This window comes from Rhinolophus sinicus, chromosome 16 (genome assembly GCF_057876585.1).
Source record: "Rhinolophus sinicus isolate RSI-liver-muscle chromosome 16, RSI-T2T, whole genome shotgun sequence".
Classification (NCBI taxonomy): Eukaryota; Metazoa; Chordata; class Mammalia; order Chiroptera; family Rhinolophidae; genus Rhinolophus; species Rhinolophus sinicus.
Window position 1 is genome coordinate 12,454,391 of NC_142516.1, and position 16,177 is coordinate 12,470,567.

The 16,177-nt window shown below is 40.6% G+C and overlaps 1 protein-coding gene across 1 annotated transcript in view; it reads left to right on the forward strand.

Moving 5' to 3' along the window:
• The window catches only part of C5 (complement C5), a 75,219-nt gene that overhangs the window by 45,737 nt on the left and 13,305 nt on the right, over positions 1–16,177 (forward strand). The window contains exons 23-32 of the mRNA XM_019731219.3: positions 425–514; positions 1,514–1,726; positions 2,186–2,261; positions 4,868–5,027; positions 6,709–6,804; positions 8,138–8,309; positions 10,692–10,897; positions 12,264–12,416; positions 13,621–13,683; positions 14,974–15,055. Of these exons, the coding sequence (XP_019586778.3) occupies positions 425–514; positions 1,514–1,726; positions 2,186–2,261; positions 4,868–5,027; positions 6,709–6,804; positions 8,138–8,309; positions 10,692–10,897; positions 12,264–12,416; positions 13,621–13,683; positions 14,974–15,055 (1,311 nt within the window). The remainder of the gene's footprint in view (positions 1–424; positions 515–1,513; positions 1,727–2,185; positions 2,262–4,867; positions 5,028–6,708; positions 6,805–8,137; positions 8,310–10,691; positions 10,898–12,263; positions 12,417–13,620; positions 13,684–14,973; positions 15,056–16,177) is intronic.

A 16,177-nucleotide genomic window follows, 5' to 3' on the forward strand; every position in this document is an offset into this window, starting at 1 on the left:
TGTAGAAAGAATTCCAAGGCATGCTTCCCAGTGGAGCTGATTTTCACATTTCCTTGACTAAGGTATTACATGTTAGTTATTTTTTTATTTCAGTTCCAAAAACAGTTCTCTCTCTTTGGTCAAACAGTATGATTCCTTTCACTGGTGAATAAGATTTATGTAACCTATTTATTTCCTATCTTGTAATGACCAGGAAGCTTGTAGTCAAATTTAATGCTTTCTTTAAAAAGATTATATAAACCTACAGTTTCATAAAAATCCTCGATTATTTTTAACTTCCTTCTAAAATTTTAATATTGTTTTTTATAAAAGAGTCTTCTTTTTTTTTAATTCCTTGGAGACAGGTATAGCGTAGATAATCTGCAAGTAGCCTTCCTCGAGAATTCTGTGTAAATCTAATCTTTTTTATTTTTTTAAACTTCAGGTTCCATTAGCAGACAAAAGGAGTTTCCATACAGGGTACCATTAGATTTGGTCCCCAAAACAAAAGTCAAAAGGATTGTGAGTGTAAAAGGTAAATTAACAAATGCCATTTTTATTTCTCATTTCACTTTGTGCTTCAAACAAAAATCAAATATCCTCATGATTATTCTATTTCTCCTCTTCTCTATTCAGTTTTACAAATTTATATAAATTCACCTCTGGGAGTACCCTACCCCTCATCACATCTTCAAGTCCCTGACCACTTTTCCAACTATCTTTTTCCACTGGCCTGATTTAAATGGAGATTCATTCTCCATGATGGAGGGTGAGGCTGTCATTGGCTCCAAGACTTCTCTACAATGGGGATGCAGTTGCTTCTAGACTTAAGAACTTCCCGTGATCTTAGTGGCCAGTCCTGCTCCAGAGAATGCTTTATGAACTGCAAATGGCCCCAGGAGAGCAGCACTGCTCTGCTAAAGTACTAGTCCCGGAGGGATTCTTTCTCCCCTCCAATATGGTTGCAGAAGTGGTATCTTTTGTGGGTTTTCCCTGGTCTCCAGCCTTTACAATTCAATGATATATCATCAGAATAATAGAAGGTCCTGACTACATTTTATTTCAGATAAAATCTTGGAATCACAGAATGGTAGAACTGGAAAGGACCTTTTTAATCAAGTGCAACCCTGTGGTTGCGTATGTAAGAAAGTGGTTTGCCCAGGATCGCACAGTTCAGACTCTGCTTTGTGGAAGCAACTGATTAATAGGGTTTACAATGTCTAAAGCTATCAGGTTAGATGGCAACTAATTTTCCTGTCCTCTATGCAGTAATCTGCCCACCCTATTATACCATTTTACTACCATATTACAGTGGTGTTTTTAAGCCGGCTTTTGGTGTTTCTTCTAAATCCATCTTCCTAACCAGATCTTTTTTTTTCAATTTCCCAGTTCTGAGAAGTAATTCAACTACCCCAATAGAAAGGAAACAATAGGGATGGTTGCTCTTATATCTATTTAAAGTATACTGTTACTCAAAAGTTGGTAGAAATTGATTGTGTCTACTTTGAATTTTGTGTGTGTGTGTGTGTTTCAGGACTGCTCATGGGTGAAGTCATATCTGCAGTTCTGAGTAAGGAAGGCATCGATATCCTTACCCACCTCCCCAAGGGCAACGCAGAGGCAGAATTGATGAGCGTTATCCCAGTGTTCTATGTTTATCATTACCTGGAAGCAGGAAATAATTGGAACATTTTTTATCCTGACTCATTAAGTAAAAAACAGTACCTGGAGAAAAAATTAAAAGAAGGTAAACAAATCTATTTCACACATTGTACATAAAAATCTTGTGTTTTTAAACTAATGGTTTAATTAAGCTAATGTTGAAGTTGTTATGAATTATACAAAAGCTTAATTGTGAAAGCATTTCAGCAACAACAACAAAAATCATGACGTGGACTCTACTATGTGAATAAATACCATTTGCTGTTGTATTTTGGCTTCACTTACCAAAATGCCTGGATGAGAGACAAGACACCTGCATTCCGAATCCAGAGCACTTCCTTCCTTCCTTCTTGAATGAGCCCAGAATGCTCTACTCAATAATTCCCAATTCAAATGACTCGTGTACTTCCTTTGAGAAGTTCAATGTTGGCCACAGAGTATATGTATGCTGCCCAACACCGAAGGAAGTTTACCAGTCCCAGGGGCACCCTTGGAGTAGAAACGAAGGTCAGTGAAGCTGTGTTCTTTTTCTGGTGCCTCTTAGGGATGGTGAGCATCATGTCCTACAGAAATGCTGACAATTCCTATAGCATGTGGAAAGGCGGACCTGCAAGCACTTGGTAAGTAGACGGTTTTGACTTGCACCTTATATACGTAATAGTTGATTCATTACCTAAAGAATAACAGCCTTAATGGAAACTTCATTCGTCTACTTGCTCAGGCTCAAAGCCTAGTCGTCCTTCACTGCCCTCTTTCTCTTATAAGCCCCGTCAAATTCAGCAAATACTTTTGGCTGCACTTTCACAATATATCCTGAATTTGACTGCTTCTCGCCAATTCCGCTGCGCCATCCTGGTCCAGGCCACTCTCATCTCTCACCTGAATTATTGCACTAGCCTCCTTTGGTCTTTCAGCTTCAGCCCTTGCCCCCTCTTCAGTCTATACTCGACATAACATCTGCAATGACCCTGTGAAAACATGAGTTAGGTCATGACATTCAAAACCATTCAGGAGCTTCCCCATTTCACCAGGGTAAAAACCAAAGTACTCACTGTGATCTGCAAGGCCCTCCATGGTCTAGCCCCATCTCACCTCTCCAACTGCATTCTCTTCTACTCTCTTTCATTCCACTCAAGCCCCACTGGCCTCCTTGCCGTTCCTCAAACACGCCAGACATGCTTCCACCTCAGGACCTATGCATTGACTGTTCCCTCTGTCTGGAATGTTCCCCCCCAAGTATCAGCATGGCTGGCTCCCTTACCTCCTTCAGGTCCTTACCAAAAGTCACCTTCTCAGTGAGGCCTTTGCTAATCATTCAGTCTAAAACCATACCCCATTCCCATCCCAACACTTGATATCCTTCTCTCCAACTTTCCTTTTCCTCCTTAGAATGTATCACTAACATTCTTACTTACCTCTCTTATTGTCTGTCTGGCCACTAGAATGTAAGCTCTATGTACCCAGTTCTAAGTATACCTGGTATGGGGAACATACCTAGCATATAGTAGGTGCTAAATAAGTACTTATTCAGCGAAGCATAACTTCCATTAATTCTGATGATTTGTGGGACAATCTGAATTAATTAAATCCATCTGGCAATCTATTTTCAAAAATTATTGTCATGCTTTGACAAGACACTTAATAAAAACACAGTGTGCCATGTACTTATTAGGTTCTATTATATGGAACACTTTTAAGGAGTTTACAATCTAAAATAAAGGACATGTAGGTTATGCCCTTTAACTATTGAGTCCACATGATTTCCTCCCTGACCCTCTTATTTTCTGTAACCTCTCCTTGTGCAATCTCACCTTTCGGTGCCTGTGACTTCATCACTTCTCTGCAGATGGTTGATGTTTCAAGGCCAACTTCTTTCTTAAGCTCCAGAGCCACATTTCTGGACACAATCCATGCCAAATTCATTGTTTTGTTTTTCTGTTCCCTTAATCACCGCACAGCAATCCTCTGTACTTTGTCCCCACTGACCAAGTCTGACTCCTCTCTTTCCTTTGGGCTTATGTCCTGTCAGTCGGCAAGTCTCATAAATTGTACCTTAGAAGTGGGTCTAACCTAACCATGTGTGGATGGCACATTTTACAAAGCACGTAGATCCCTGGAGTGTGCCAACAAGAAGGTAACAACCAGGATGCAGGGGGTGGGTGTTAATCCACCCTGGAAACCACCACAGCAGGCACTGGGAACTAAATCCCTGGGGAACACAAATCCCCACGAGAAGATGTAACAGCCTCTCAGTAAACACCCAGAGTGTCTAAAAAGTTCTGGTCAAGACTGAGTGGGTGGTGCTCACCCAGAAACAGAGAAACACTTGTGTACTGTCCTAGATCCAACTCCGCACGTTCCTTGAGAGAAATAGATACATAGAAGAAAACTGCCAGTACCTGAGTACTTCCAAAAAAAAAAAAAAATCATTTTTTTAGAAATACAGAAAAGATGCAAAGAGTACAAAGAAGAATATATCATTCATTTAAAAAAGGAAAATGAAAACAAAATTTGGAGGTGAGAGAGGGAGTCATGGTCTGAATGGCAAAGGCCTCTGAGGAGCTGAAGAATGGACAGCTGTAGGGCTGCGGGAGTGAGGGGGGAAGGGCGGGAACTAGGAGAGGGGTGACCGCGCAGAGGCATGTGGGAGCCGTGAGAGGTGTGAGTAGGGCCTGAAATGGGCTTTTTGGCCAGTGGTTCTGAGAAGTCAAGCTTCCTTGTGAGCTGGTGCGATGTGCATCTGTAGCATGGCTTGAAGGGAAGTGGATAAAGACTCTGGAGGTTCGGTGGGGGGTGTGGGGGGTGTGGGCCGCAGACAGGGGTGTAGCTTAGACAGCGTGCACAGACTTTCCCATCCAGAATTTTATGATTTTGTTTAGGGGTCAGTGCCTTGACTCAAAACTGTTTCTTTCACCGCTATTGTCTTTAACTTTCGAGAGCGAATTTTTCTTTTCATCATCAGGCACCAGTTTTTAGCTTGTGTGCAGGCTCCCGAGGCTGCCATCACGGGTGTGCAGCTCACCTTTGCTGGCTCCATGGTTTTGGGGCTCTTCCTAAAATCTTCCGTTCTCTCGGAAAATGATGACAACTGACTTTGGATTCGCATGTTTTAAAATGTTGTTTTCTTGCAAAGAATAACCACTGTATAAACTAAAACACACTGCAAACTGAAAGCCCAAAGGGATTCCATGTCTAAATGTTGATTTATTTGATTTTTGTTTTAAAGGTTTACAGCTTTTGCTTTAAGAGTAATGGGACAAGTACATAGATATGTACCTCAGAGCCAAGATTCAGTTTGTAATGCTTTACTGTGGCTGATTGAGCATTGTCAACTAGAAAATGGATCTTTCAAGGAAAATTCCCACTATCAACCACTAAAACTGCAGGTGAGGAAACCAAACGTACCAATTAACAATAATTCTATTTACAAGTTGAGTTTCATTCTCATCCTATTTTAGGAAGATGAAGAAGAGAGGGGGAAAAATATATGTAATCCTGCAGGAAAGTCCTCTTGGATACAGGCAAAGGATTTGAAAGGTCTTCTTGAATGCTCTTCAGCCCATCCAGTGTAGGTCAGATAGTGATATCTAGACACCTTGTGTAACAGGCATTGATGGTCCACAGGGAGCCAGTGCTAGAGATCTCAGAACAGGGGAAATGCACTGACCTGTCCACATCCCCTTGGTATGGAATCTGTACCTCAAGTTGAGAGCCATCTTACAGGTCAAGACTGCAACGTATTGTCATGAAAGATGTTAGCAAGAGAGATTGGGATCAGTTTACTGCAAAGTACAACCAAGAGTTGTTTGTGATTAGAATCTACTTGTAGGCATAAGTTACAAAGTAATTTCGATATCGTGCCAAGATATTGCTGCAATGTGTTCTACTCCTTGGAATGCTTTTTGAAGATTCAACAGTTTTATTGTTGTTTTGCCTGCCTCAAGCCAATCCTTTTCACATCAGGCACAGGTGGCTCCCTGGCTAATAAGTCCTCTGTTGGACCAATAGTAGATTAGGACTCCCACAAGAAATGGGGACAACTGACATCATCTATGTACTATTGGAAGAGTAAAATACTACAGCAGATTTTTTCTTAAGATGTCCACCCATCCATCCATGTCTCTACATTCATTCAAAAACCATTCACTGAGCACCTAATACATGCAAGGGCTTATTTTGGGCAGCATGGGGGAGGGAGAGTGGGAAGGATGCACCAGACAGTTTCCCTGCCACAAAGGACTCACACGCTGATAAGGAAAGTGGGGTAAAAATACCAGCAACTCCAATTAAGATATACGTGTATATGTTCATTCATTTGTTCAATAAACGTTAATTGAGTGTGTACTAAGTGCTATATGGTATGGACATAACAGTGAACAAAACAGGTGTGGTGCCAAGGCCCCAGAGCTTATGCTCGAGCAGAGAAGTCAGACATTGAGCAGGCAACTTCAAGTGTGTGGTGCATGTTAAGAAAAGGAAAATACATATAGTTTCATTGAAAGCAGGGGATTTAACTTAGATTGAGGGAGTTGAAAAAAATGAGTGGACCTGGCTTCTAGGAGCTAGGTAGGAGAGAGTCAGGAAGAGTGTTCCGAGTGAAACCAATAGTATGCCTAGCATTTTTGGAGGGAGAGGGTAGTTCATTGGAAGAGCTAGGACCAAGAGAGCCAGCTGGAGGTGAGTGGCATGAAATTAAACTGGAGAGGTCGCTTCATGGAAAGTCTTGCAAGCATTGCATTGGAACATCACTGCCCCAAGAGGAAAAAATATGGGAGAATAGTGGCAGAATAGTGATTTGGGCATTTTAACAGGGTCTTGAAGGAAGGGGAGAATTTGAATGTGGTGAAGAGGTATGAAGTGGAGCTTCAGGGTGGAGAGGTGAGGAGAGAAGGGAACGTGAAGGCCTGAAGTCAGAATGACCCAGAGCTTACTGAAAAACAGCAAGCAGTCCAACTGGCATGCACGAAGGGAGAGAGAGATATTAAGCTCAAAATGAAGATTAGAACCAGGTCATTCTGTTTTAAAGACACCATTTCACTCTCACTTATACACCTTGTTTATTTTTAGGGTACCTTGTCTACTGAAGCCCAAGAGACCGCCTTATATCTTACAGCCTTCACTATGATTGGAATCAGAAAGGCTTTTGATATATGCCCCCTGCTGGTCAGTAAGAGTTTTCTTTCTCCAATACCCACCATCTACTTCTGTACCATATACTGGGGTGGGGGTGCAGGGTGGAAATAACTGTAACTCCAAAATCAAAGGATTTCAGAATTATGATAGATTTTAGAGATCACCTAATCCAACCCACTCGTTGACAGTTGAGAAAACTGAGGCCTGTAGAACAGGTGAATTTAATTGTTCACTTTCATAGGCTACTGAATTAGAGAGGTGAGACTAGAACTGATAACTTCTGACAGTGATGAATTACCCAGCATCCCAGCTTCCTTCTTTTATCTCTGCCAAATCTTACGATACATATATGACTCTTATCTATAGTTGAGGCACTCTATATCATGTAAGCACTGAAGAGACACAGAAGCATGTTTGCTTCTTTGGGATGTGCTGTTTCATTTGCTTGGAAGCTGAGGGAAGAAAGAAGAGGTTTCACCTGAGTGAATCAACATAAAAGACTCCAAGAGGTAACAGAGATGGTACTCTGATCTGAGAAGAGACAGGTCCCTGAGCTTAGGTTAAACACTCCTGCCTACAAATCAGAAGTAAATTAAACATGTCCTTCAAATCAGTGTACAGAAGGGGATTTGTAGGACTTGAACCACAAAACAAAATAATATTTTTCGTTTAAGAGAATTGTTATTTCTACTTAACAAGACAAAATAATCAATGAGGATGAGTTCCCAGGGGCCTAAAGGACCACTTAGCACTTGGTGGTACCTGAGTAAGATGTAGATGGAGCTAGGAAAGAAGGCAACAGGCGAGATGTCAGCAGCATTGCACCATGCTTTCTTCTAACCACTTGTCCAAAATAACTATTTTAGTTGTCTCAGGACAAAGTCATAGGGACTGTTTTTTCCAGGAATCCTTAGGATCAAAAAGTACTTTGGCAGCTTGATTATTTTTCTGCTAGTTATGGTTTTATTTAGTAAAATTCCTTTTGAAAATGTGAATGTGTCTCAGCTCTGCTGAGGGGGAATTATGAAAGCTGTGTCTATGCTCAGTGCTTCTTCTTCCTGGAGGCTAGGTCTGACATGGCAAGCAGAAATAAAACGGAAAACCTCTAGAAGTAGGTGAAAACTCAGAGGCAAAAAAAGCTTGACCCAATTTGAACAACCTCATTTTCGCTTCTGCGATTATGCTCTGCTGCTTCTCCCAGAATAATCTGCTTCAGTGAGACACCATCCATTTCCATTAGGTCATTTTTCTTTCCACCCTTTATCTTGCCTACCCTAGGACTATGCCACTTGGGGTAGTTCACGTTAGTCAATAAGTTGATGCTTGACAAAGAAACTTAGGTATCTTCTGCCCTTGTTCCCAGAAAATCAGCACAGCTCTAGATAAAGCTGACACCTTTCTGCTTGAAAATACTCTCTCGACCCAGAGCACCTTTACGCTGGCCATTGCTGCTTATGCTCTTTCCCTGGGAGATAAAAGTCACCGACAGTTTCGTTCCATCGTCTCAGCCCTGAAGAGGAAAGCTTCAGTCAAAGGTATACTGGTTCCACACATTCTTCGGCAAGTGTTTACTAAGCATATAGAGTCTGCTAATTCTGGAAGGAGGGTGATGACATACAAAGTTGAGTTAAGACACAATCCCTGCCCTCAAGAAAATCCAGCTGTGCTCTCCTTCCCCAGCTATGCACCGTGGTTGGGGTATGTTTCCACCCTGAGCAAGGGGCGCCTGTGTATCCCATTCACATTAAGGTGCTGCAGGGGCCCGTGGCAACCCTAGAACATGAACTTCCACTTCGAGTGAGAAGGGAAGGCATCGGAGGACTGTGAGCCAAAGAGTGCACCAACTTGGTTCATATTGTACCAGGCTGGCTATAAAGGTCTAAATTTCATTTTGAAGAATCAACATGCTGCTTCCTATAGATCAAGAGTAAAGAATTAGACAGAGAGTAACAGTGCTTATTGGCCAGTGTGCCTATACCAGCACGGGCATGGTTGGGTACTTTGGAGCCCTCTCTTGGCTGAGGTTTTCTAAAAGTTTAATAAATCTTACATGAGATTTATCACCGTTTACAAAATTTGACTTCTTTTTGTAATCACTTAAAAATGATGGAATCTTAACATATATCTCAAAACCACTTATATTATACTGTATTAACACAAATATTATACTTGTACTTACAATACTCCTTGAGTATTATAAGATATAGATAGTAAAATTATAGAATTTAAGTGCTAGGAGATAATTCAAATAATGTTTGAGCTGGAAGTATCTTTAAAAACCAAAGTTTTTATTCTAACTACAGCAAATCTGAGGTTCTGAAAGGGAGGGAAAATATCTTGTCCAAAGTCATACAAATAATGGAATCCTGAATTTTAAACAGACATCAAAATTTTCACATCCTCAAAAATGATTTCCAAATATGCTCTGCTGTATTTTTAAAATAATTTGTTTGAAAAAGGATTTGAGATGACAAATTACTAGAGCAATAACAAAAAATATAATTGAGAACCTAATTTATGAAAAGTGTTGCATATATGAAATTGTCATTAGTGCTTTAAATTGGGAGCAGATAATAAAAGACTGAACTAAGACTTTGGGTGTGATTTCATAATTTCCAGGATGTAGATTTATTTTTGTCAAGGAAAAAAGTTCTCCAATGTATCTTATAGTGTCAACAATAATAATAAGCCCTTTATAGGTGTATGATGCTTTCTGATTTATAAAAACGTTTACGTTTAGTATCTCACTTGCATTTCACTGCAAAGAAAGGTTATCAATACTTTAGGGATTAGGAAACTGAGTCTCACAGAACTAAAGGATCTTATTCAAGTGATGTTGTCAGTTAGTAGTAGAGACTAGAACCTGAGTGTACTAATTCCCAGTTTATTATACTTTCCACTCTACTATAATGCTTCTCCTTAGCACGTACATGTAGTGTGATAGTGTGGTTTATAAGAAAAATTGTATTTTACTAAATATATATTAAGTATTTATATAAATATGTACATGTGTATTCAGATGATCAAATATATTTCTCATATGTATTTTGGCTTTGTCTATGGTTCCTGACTCACAGCTCCTCAAACCCTTGGAATTTCCTAAGTGTTGAGAGGATAAAGGTGTCTTTTGTTAATGAGGTGACTTTTTTAAAGCCCTTAGGCCACCTAAGGATGAGGGCTGGCTGCCAGGGAAACCAACCGTGTGATTAGAGTACCACCCCCACCACCATCTGTGGGAAGGAGAGAGGAGCTGGAGGTTGAATCAGTCACCAATGGCCAATGATTTAATCAATCGTGATAATGTAATGTAACTTGACTTGGAAAAAAGTCCTGGAAGTACACACTGTTCCCAATAAAGTCCTGTTCCCCTTCCCCAATAAAATCTTTTTTAAAAAATTAATCAAACCTGAGGAAGGGGTCTTTGGAACCTCTGATTTATAACCAGTTGGTTGGAAGTACATGTAACAACCTGGGTTTGGAACTGACATCTGAAGTGGGGGTAGGGTGGGAAGGATAGTCTTATAGGACTGAGCCCTTAACCTGTGGAATCTGAAGCTATCTCCCAATAGATAGTGTCAAAATTGAGTTGAATTCTCAGACACCCTGCAGATGTCTGAGAATTGTTTGTTGTTGTGGGGGACCCCCCTCCCCCATTTGAAATTGCGTCTCAGAACCATCCTCTGCAACCAAAAGATGTGGACTTTCCATGTGGACCCTTTTAAATAGAGACAAATAGCACTGTATTAAGGGATCTTGTTTTGTACTGATCACCTTGTAGAAGTTCTTCTTACAAAAGAGTAAGAGACTTCTAGAATCAGAAGGCCTCTGCTGGAATGAGCTGCTACAGACCTACTAAAATTGCTATGTCAAATTCACATTTTTCTTCATATTAATCAATGTGATTTGTTGATGTTCAGATAGTATACCCACCTACCGTTTCTGGAAAGATGACCTTCAACAGCAAGATAGATCTACACCTAACACTGGTACGGCACATATGGTGGAAACCACTGCCTATGCTTTACTCACCTGTCTGAACTTGAAAGACATAAATTATGTCAACCCAATCATCAGATGGCTATCTGAAGAGCAGAGGTATGGAGGTGGCTTTTATTCAACCCAGGTAATGTTTCTTTGTCTTGTTTGATCCTCCTGAAAACACTTTTGCTGCGTCTCTCACCACACATTTCACACTCATTCTGGCATGCCTTAGATAGGAATCAATAACTAAGACCAAAGTTCTCTCAGAGGTTGTCTGCACTGACATCCTTATTCCACAGAGGAGCAGAACAGCCCTGGAATGTTCATTCAGAGAGTTAGTGGCCGAGCCAAAATCAAAACTCAGTTCTCCTGACTCTAAGACCAGTACTTCCTTTATATCTCTTAATGACCATGAAGGGTTAGTAAGGTTATCAGTGAGTATGATTACATTCTATGTAATAAACAATGGCTGCCACATAGACAAAGGTACTAATATTTCTCTCCCCAGAGTAAATAAAAACTGAAAGAAATACTGATTGCTACATGTTTATCTGTCTACCAATGTAAACTCATTATTTAAAGACATATGTTTTATGTCTTGTTGTATAATATAGTTGCATAATATACATCTATACTCAACTTTAGTTCAAATGTGCATATCTTCCCTGTTCCCTGGATGTTTGGACGATGGCAGAATGTGTGACTATGTATATAACATTTAGAGCTAGAAGGGTCCTTCACGATTACTTCAGTGATCATCTAATCCTGGGAGGCCCATGGATTTCATCTTGAGTAAAATTACAAGGCTTAGCAGGAAATAGTGACCCACTGATTAGCTTTGGCTGCCAAGGACACGGGCAGACAGGGTAGCCATGTATGGGACATCTCTGATGTGCTCACATTTCCTGATTTTATAGATGAGAAAGATGAGGTTCAGAAAAATTAAGTTCATTCATTTATTCCTTCAACAAATACTTGCTACCTACTAAATGTAATGGATGCCAGGACAGGTACACTACTTGACCCCGTGACTCTTACATTACAGTGGGGTGGCCAACAAGAAACTACACATAAAAGTATTACCAATTAAGATGACTGCTCTAAAGGAAAGAAGGGGAACCTTAAATAGGGGGTAGGGGGAGCTTATTTATGGCCTCACTATGGAGATACTTAAGCTGAAACCTAAGGATGAGAAGGAGATAGTAGTCAGGCAAGGAGTTGGAGTCATCCTGCAAAGCGACTTGCCTGAGGTCACATGCTCAGGATTGCGGAGAATGGCGACCTGAAACCACTCATCCTTCCTGTCCCTGCTAAAAGCAGCATCCTTTTTGGGGAGGGAGAGAAATTCCTTTCACCTCCACACCCAGACCCTTAACCAGTGTCACTCAGTCCACTGCAGTTTCATCTCCGGACAACATTGCCCCACCCACTCATAAGAACAGGTATTTGCAAACAGAGAGCATATACATAAGCTAAACCTATTTTTGTGTCTTGCTGATTGTTGATAGGATACAGTTAATGCCATCGAGGGCCTGACAGAATATTCACTTCTGATTAAACAACTCCACTTGAATATGGATATCAATCTTTCTTACAAGCGTAAAGGTAACTTCTACCATTACAAGATAACAGAGAAGAATTTCTTTGGGCGGCCAGTAGAGGTAAATGAAGGATGTTTTATAATATTTTCTCATTGGATGGGACCTTTGAAATCATGTGTTCCCCCCTTATTTTACAAGTGTATCTATCTATTCACTACTTAAACATCTAATGAATGCCTGCTGTGCCCTAAGCAGGGGTTCCTGCTACGTCCTGGGCACTGGGGATTCAAAAGTAAAGCAGAGAACCTGTGTGTATGTGGGGTGGGGGTGGGGGAGACAACTGTTTAAACAGACAGTGAAAAATTAGAGCCTTGATAGATACGTGGAAAGACAGGGAGGGACCTCCTGAGCCAGGCTGAGAGGTGGGAGGAGTTTGTCAAATGTGTCCAGATGAGATGGGTGGGTTAAATCTAGAAGAATCAGAGGATTTAGCCAGGTAGAGAAAAGGGAGCAATATCCAGGACCTAGAGAACAGCGCACACAAAGGTACAGCAGTAGAATGAAAAAGAAAACACCGTTGGGAATCGGCCGGTGCTTCCCCCTGGCCCAGTCACACAGGCAGACGGTGGCCAAATTAGAATTAACCTTTAGGTCCCCCAACAACTTGCCCCATGTCCTTTGCTACTACTGGATTTTAATACGTATTTTTACAATGACCACATTTTAGATTATTTTAAGGTATATTTAAATATACAAATAACTGGAAATAGTCCTTACTGTCCACAAATTCATGTTTGTGAAAAGTGAATAGGCGTGAGAAATAAAATTTAATGTAAAAGTTACAAACTAGTAGCATATATATATGAATATGGACATAGATATATCTCTATATTTAGAGAGAGAGATGGATATGGATATAGACGTAGATATAGACATAGACACATTCTCACATTTAAAAATCCAGAGATTTCAAATAAAAACCTGATTTCAAAATTCTCTTGGAAAACCAAAGATCTGGCAATAGGATGCTGCCAGGGGCATGCATCTGAAATTTGTGACGGTCCCCACCACTCATGTGACATATGTATATGCATGTATGTCTATACTTGCTTTGTGCCTGGCCTCTGCAGGCATTTGTGCTGGTGGCCCGCAGTTTGGTAATGAGTCACCTTTCCCTGGGAACATTTAGAGTTCACCAGACATTCACATTCTGAGCCAAGGGTCTGAGCTCTAATGAGGAGCTCGTGGCCTGAAGAGCATGGTAGACCGCCATCTGAGGTAACTATTAAATAATAAAAGCTGGTTTCTCCACCCACCTTTCCAGGTGCCTCTCAATGATGACCTCGTTGTCAGTACTGGATTTAGCAGCGGCTTGGCTACAGTGCATGTGAGTATTTCATTGAAAGCAACTTAACTGGGAGTTTATGTGTCTACTCGTACCACATAACAAAAAACAATTAGCGACTTGGCCACAGTTACAGAAATCTGGGCTTTGGTAACTATGACTAAAGCAGGATTCTTTTATCTAATTCTTTCTATCTTGGTAACTGTCCCCACAAATTATTTTTGAAAATGGCTATTTTCAAACGTTGTATGGATATAGTCTGTATATTTATGGAAATTACATATATAATTATATATGTATATATATATAATTTTTATGGTTGTATATGACACACAAACACACACACACACACACACACACAGAGGGTGCCAAAAAAATGTATTCATACTTTAAGAAAGGAAAAACTGTATTAAAATTGTAATACTCAATATATGCCAATAACAAAAGATGAATATGAGTTATATGTATACATTTTTTTGGAACCCCCAGTGTGGTGTGTATGTGCGTGTGTGTATATAAATATACATTATATATATTACATATATATTGACATTACATATATATATATACATATGTATTCTATGATTAGTAACATAGTCACATCTCATTTGTCCACCATCATTGGAAATTGATGTATTAATGTAAAGGCTTTAGGTTTATTTTATTTTAGCCATAGATTGCATGGACATATATAAACAGCTTAGAAAAACTTGCAACTAAATGGCTAAAATAAAATGAACTCTATGTCCTGAGCATAAATTAACATTCTGTTGATGATTTTAATTATGCTCTTATCTTTAGTACATTTATTCCTTCACAGACTGTTTATGATATGAGCAGGGGATGGATCATCCACTTTTCTGTCATTTCTAGTTGCTTTCAATGTACCTACTTCTGGTAGTACCCCTGCCCATCCATAAAACCCATACTTTCTTGTTTACCACGGTGGTATCCATGATGGTGTGTGGGCTGGGGAAAAAACACACTTCCTTGTAGTGCTGTGTATAAAATTAGAGTGTACAGGTTTGAGGACGAGACTCAGGAACTTTCCTGTAGAGTGAGGTACTCAGATTCAAGTGCATGGGATTTGGACCAAGATTCTGCCTGGCCAGGGGTCATTTTTGTTTACTTTGGGCTTCTCAGCTATGTTTCAGGTTGTGGAGTTTGCCGAAAGGCCAACTGCTGGGGAAATGGGTCTTTAATGTACACCATTTACACTGGATTTTGAAAATGATACTTCAAGAATCCCATTTGCAGCAGCAGTACTGCCATAATACCATTTCCACTTTCCCATTTTAAATAAAGTCTTCTTGTTTACTTGTCCCAACGTAGGTAACAACTGTGGTTCACAAAATCAGTACCTCTGAGGAAGTTTGCCACTTTCATTTGAAAATTGAAGCCCAGGACATGGAAGGTAAAGCGGCATGATTTACACTGTAATTTTGGCTAAGCATAAAGAATGTCAGAGAGCTTCCCTGATTAGGAAAACATGCTCAAAATCAAAATTTCTTAATCAAATTCTTTAGCTATTTGACATCAGAGTAAACATTACTGCCATTTATTATAATAGAGGTTAACTCTTTAATAAGAATAGTTGGAAACTGCAAGTAAATAACTTAATAACTAAGCTAAAGGTATGCACCATTATTGATCCAGAAATTGCTTTGACTAACTGCTTTACTTTGTAAGAATGTAACTAGTTGTAAAGCCCCAGAAAGGTCTAATTTCAGAAAGTTGAATTTCTGTTACTTTTGTGTCAGTGTTCCATTCTAATGGCTGAATTTCCTTTTCACCCTGTGGGGGCAGAGCCCCAGAAAGTAGTTTCCAGGCTCTCGGCCTCACATAGACAGGTGCTGGCTCAGGTAGTAAATGGCCATCAACTGTGATTGCATGGCCATCAGCTGTGGCTAGTTGGCCGTCAGCTGTAACCAGTGAGCCATTAGGCCACAATATAACTGCTGTGGCTACGCTAGCAGAGAGAGAAGAGAGAGAAAGAATGGGGGCTAGCAAGAAGATGGTGGCTGGGCTGGCAAGTGTGGATGGCGGTTTGCAGACAGTGTGGATCCAGCCTCCATTGAGAGTATAGTGCCGCCAGAGAGAATATAGTGGTATGACTCCCCTACCTATGGCTCCGTGGGTGTTCCTTTTTGGCCTCACCATATCCTGCATTCTTGTATGGGGAGCGGGAGCAGAGACCCCGCAGGCCTCCCTGCATGACAAATGGCGCAGCGAGCAGGGTCTCCCGCGCTACACACCCCATTGGATTTCTACCCCTTACCTTTTCTGGATTCCAAGGTTCTGGCAAACGCACATTTCTCTGCCTCCATCTTCAACTTGGTGTCTCCGGTACTTCTGATCTTTTATTAACTTGCCCTTTTGTTCCACCTGTGGCCTTCACATCTCTTTTCTGGTGGGTTGGTTCTCCCCGACTAGTATGAAAACAAACACTCTAGTCCTCCTGTAACTGAGGCCCCAGGGTCAGGTGTGCGCTGCTCCTCTGCCCTGATGGCTTCCATTTGTGGCTCAGAGGCCTGTT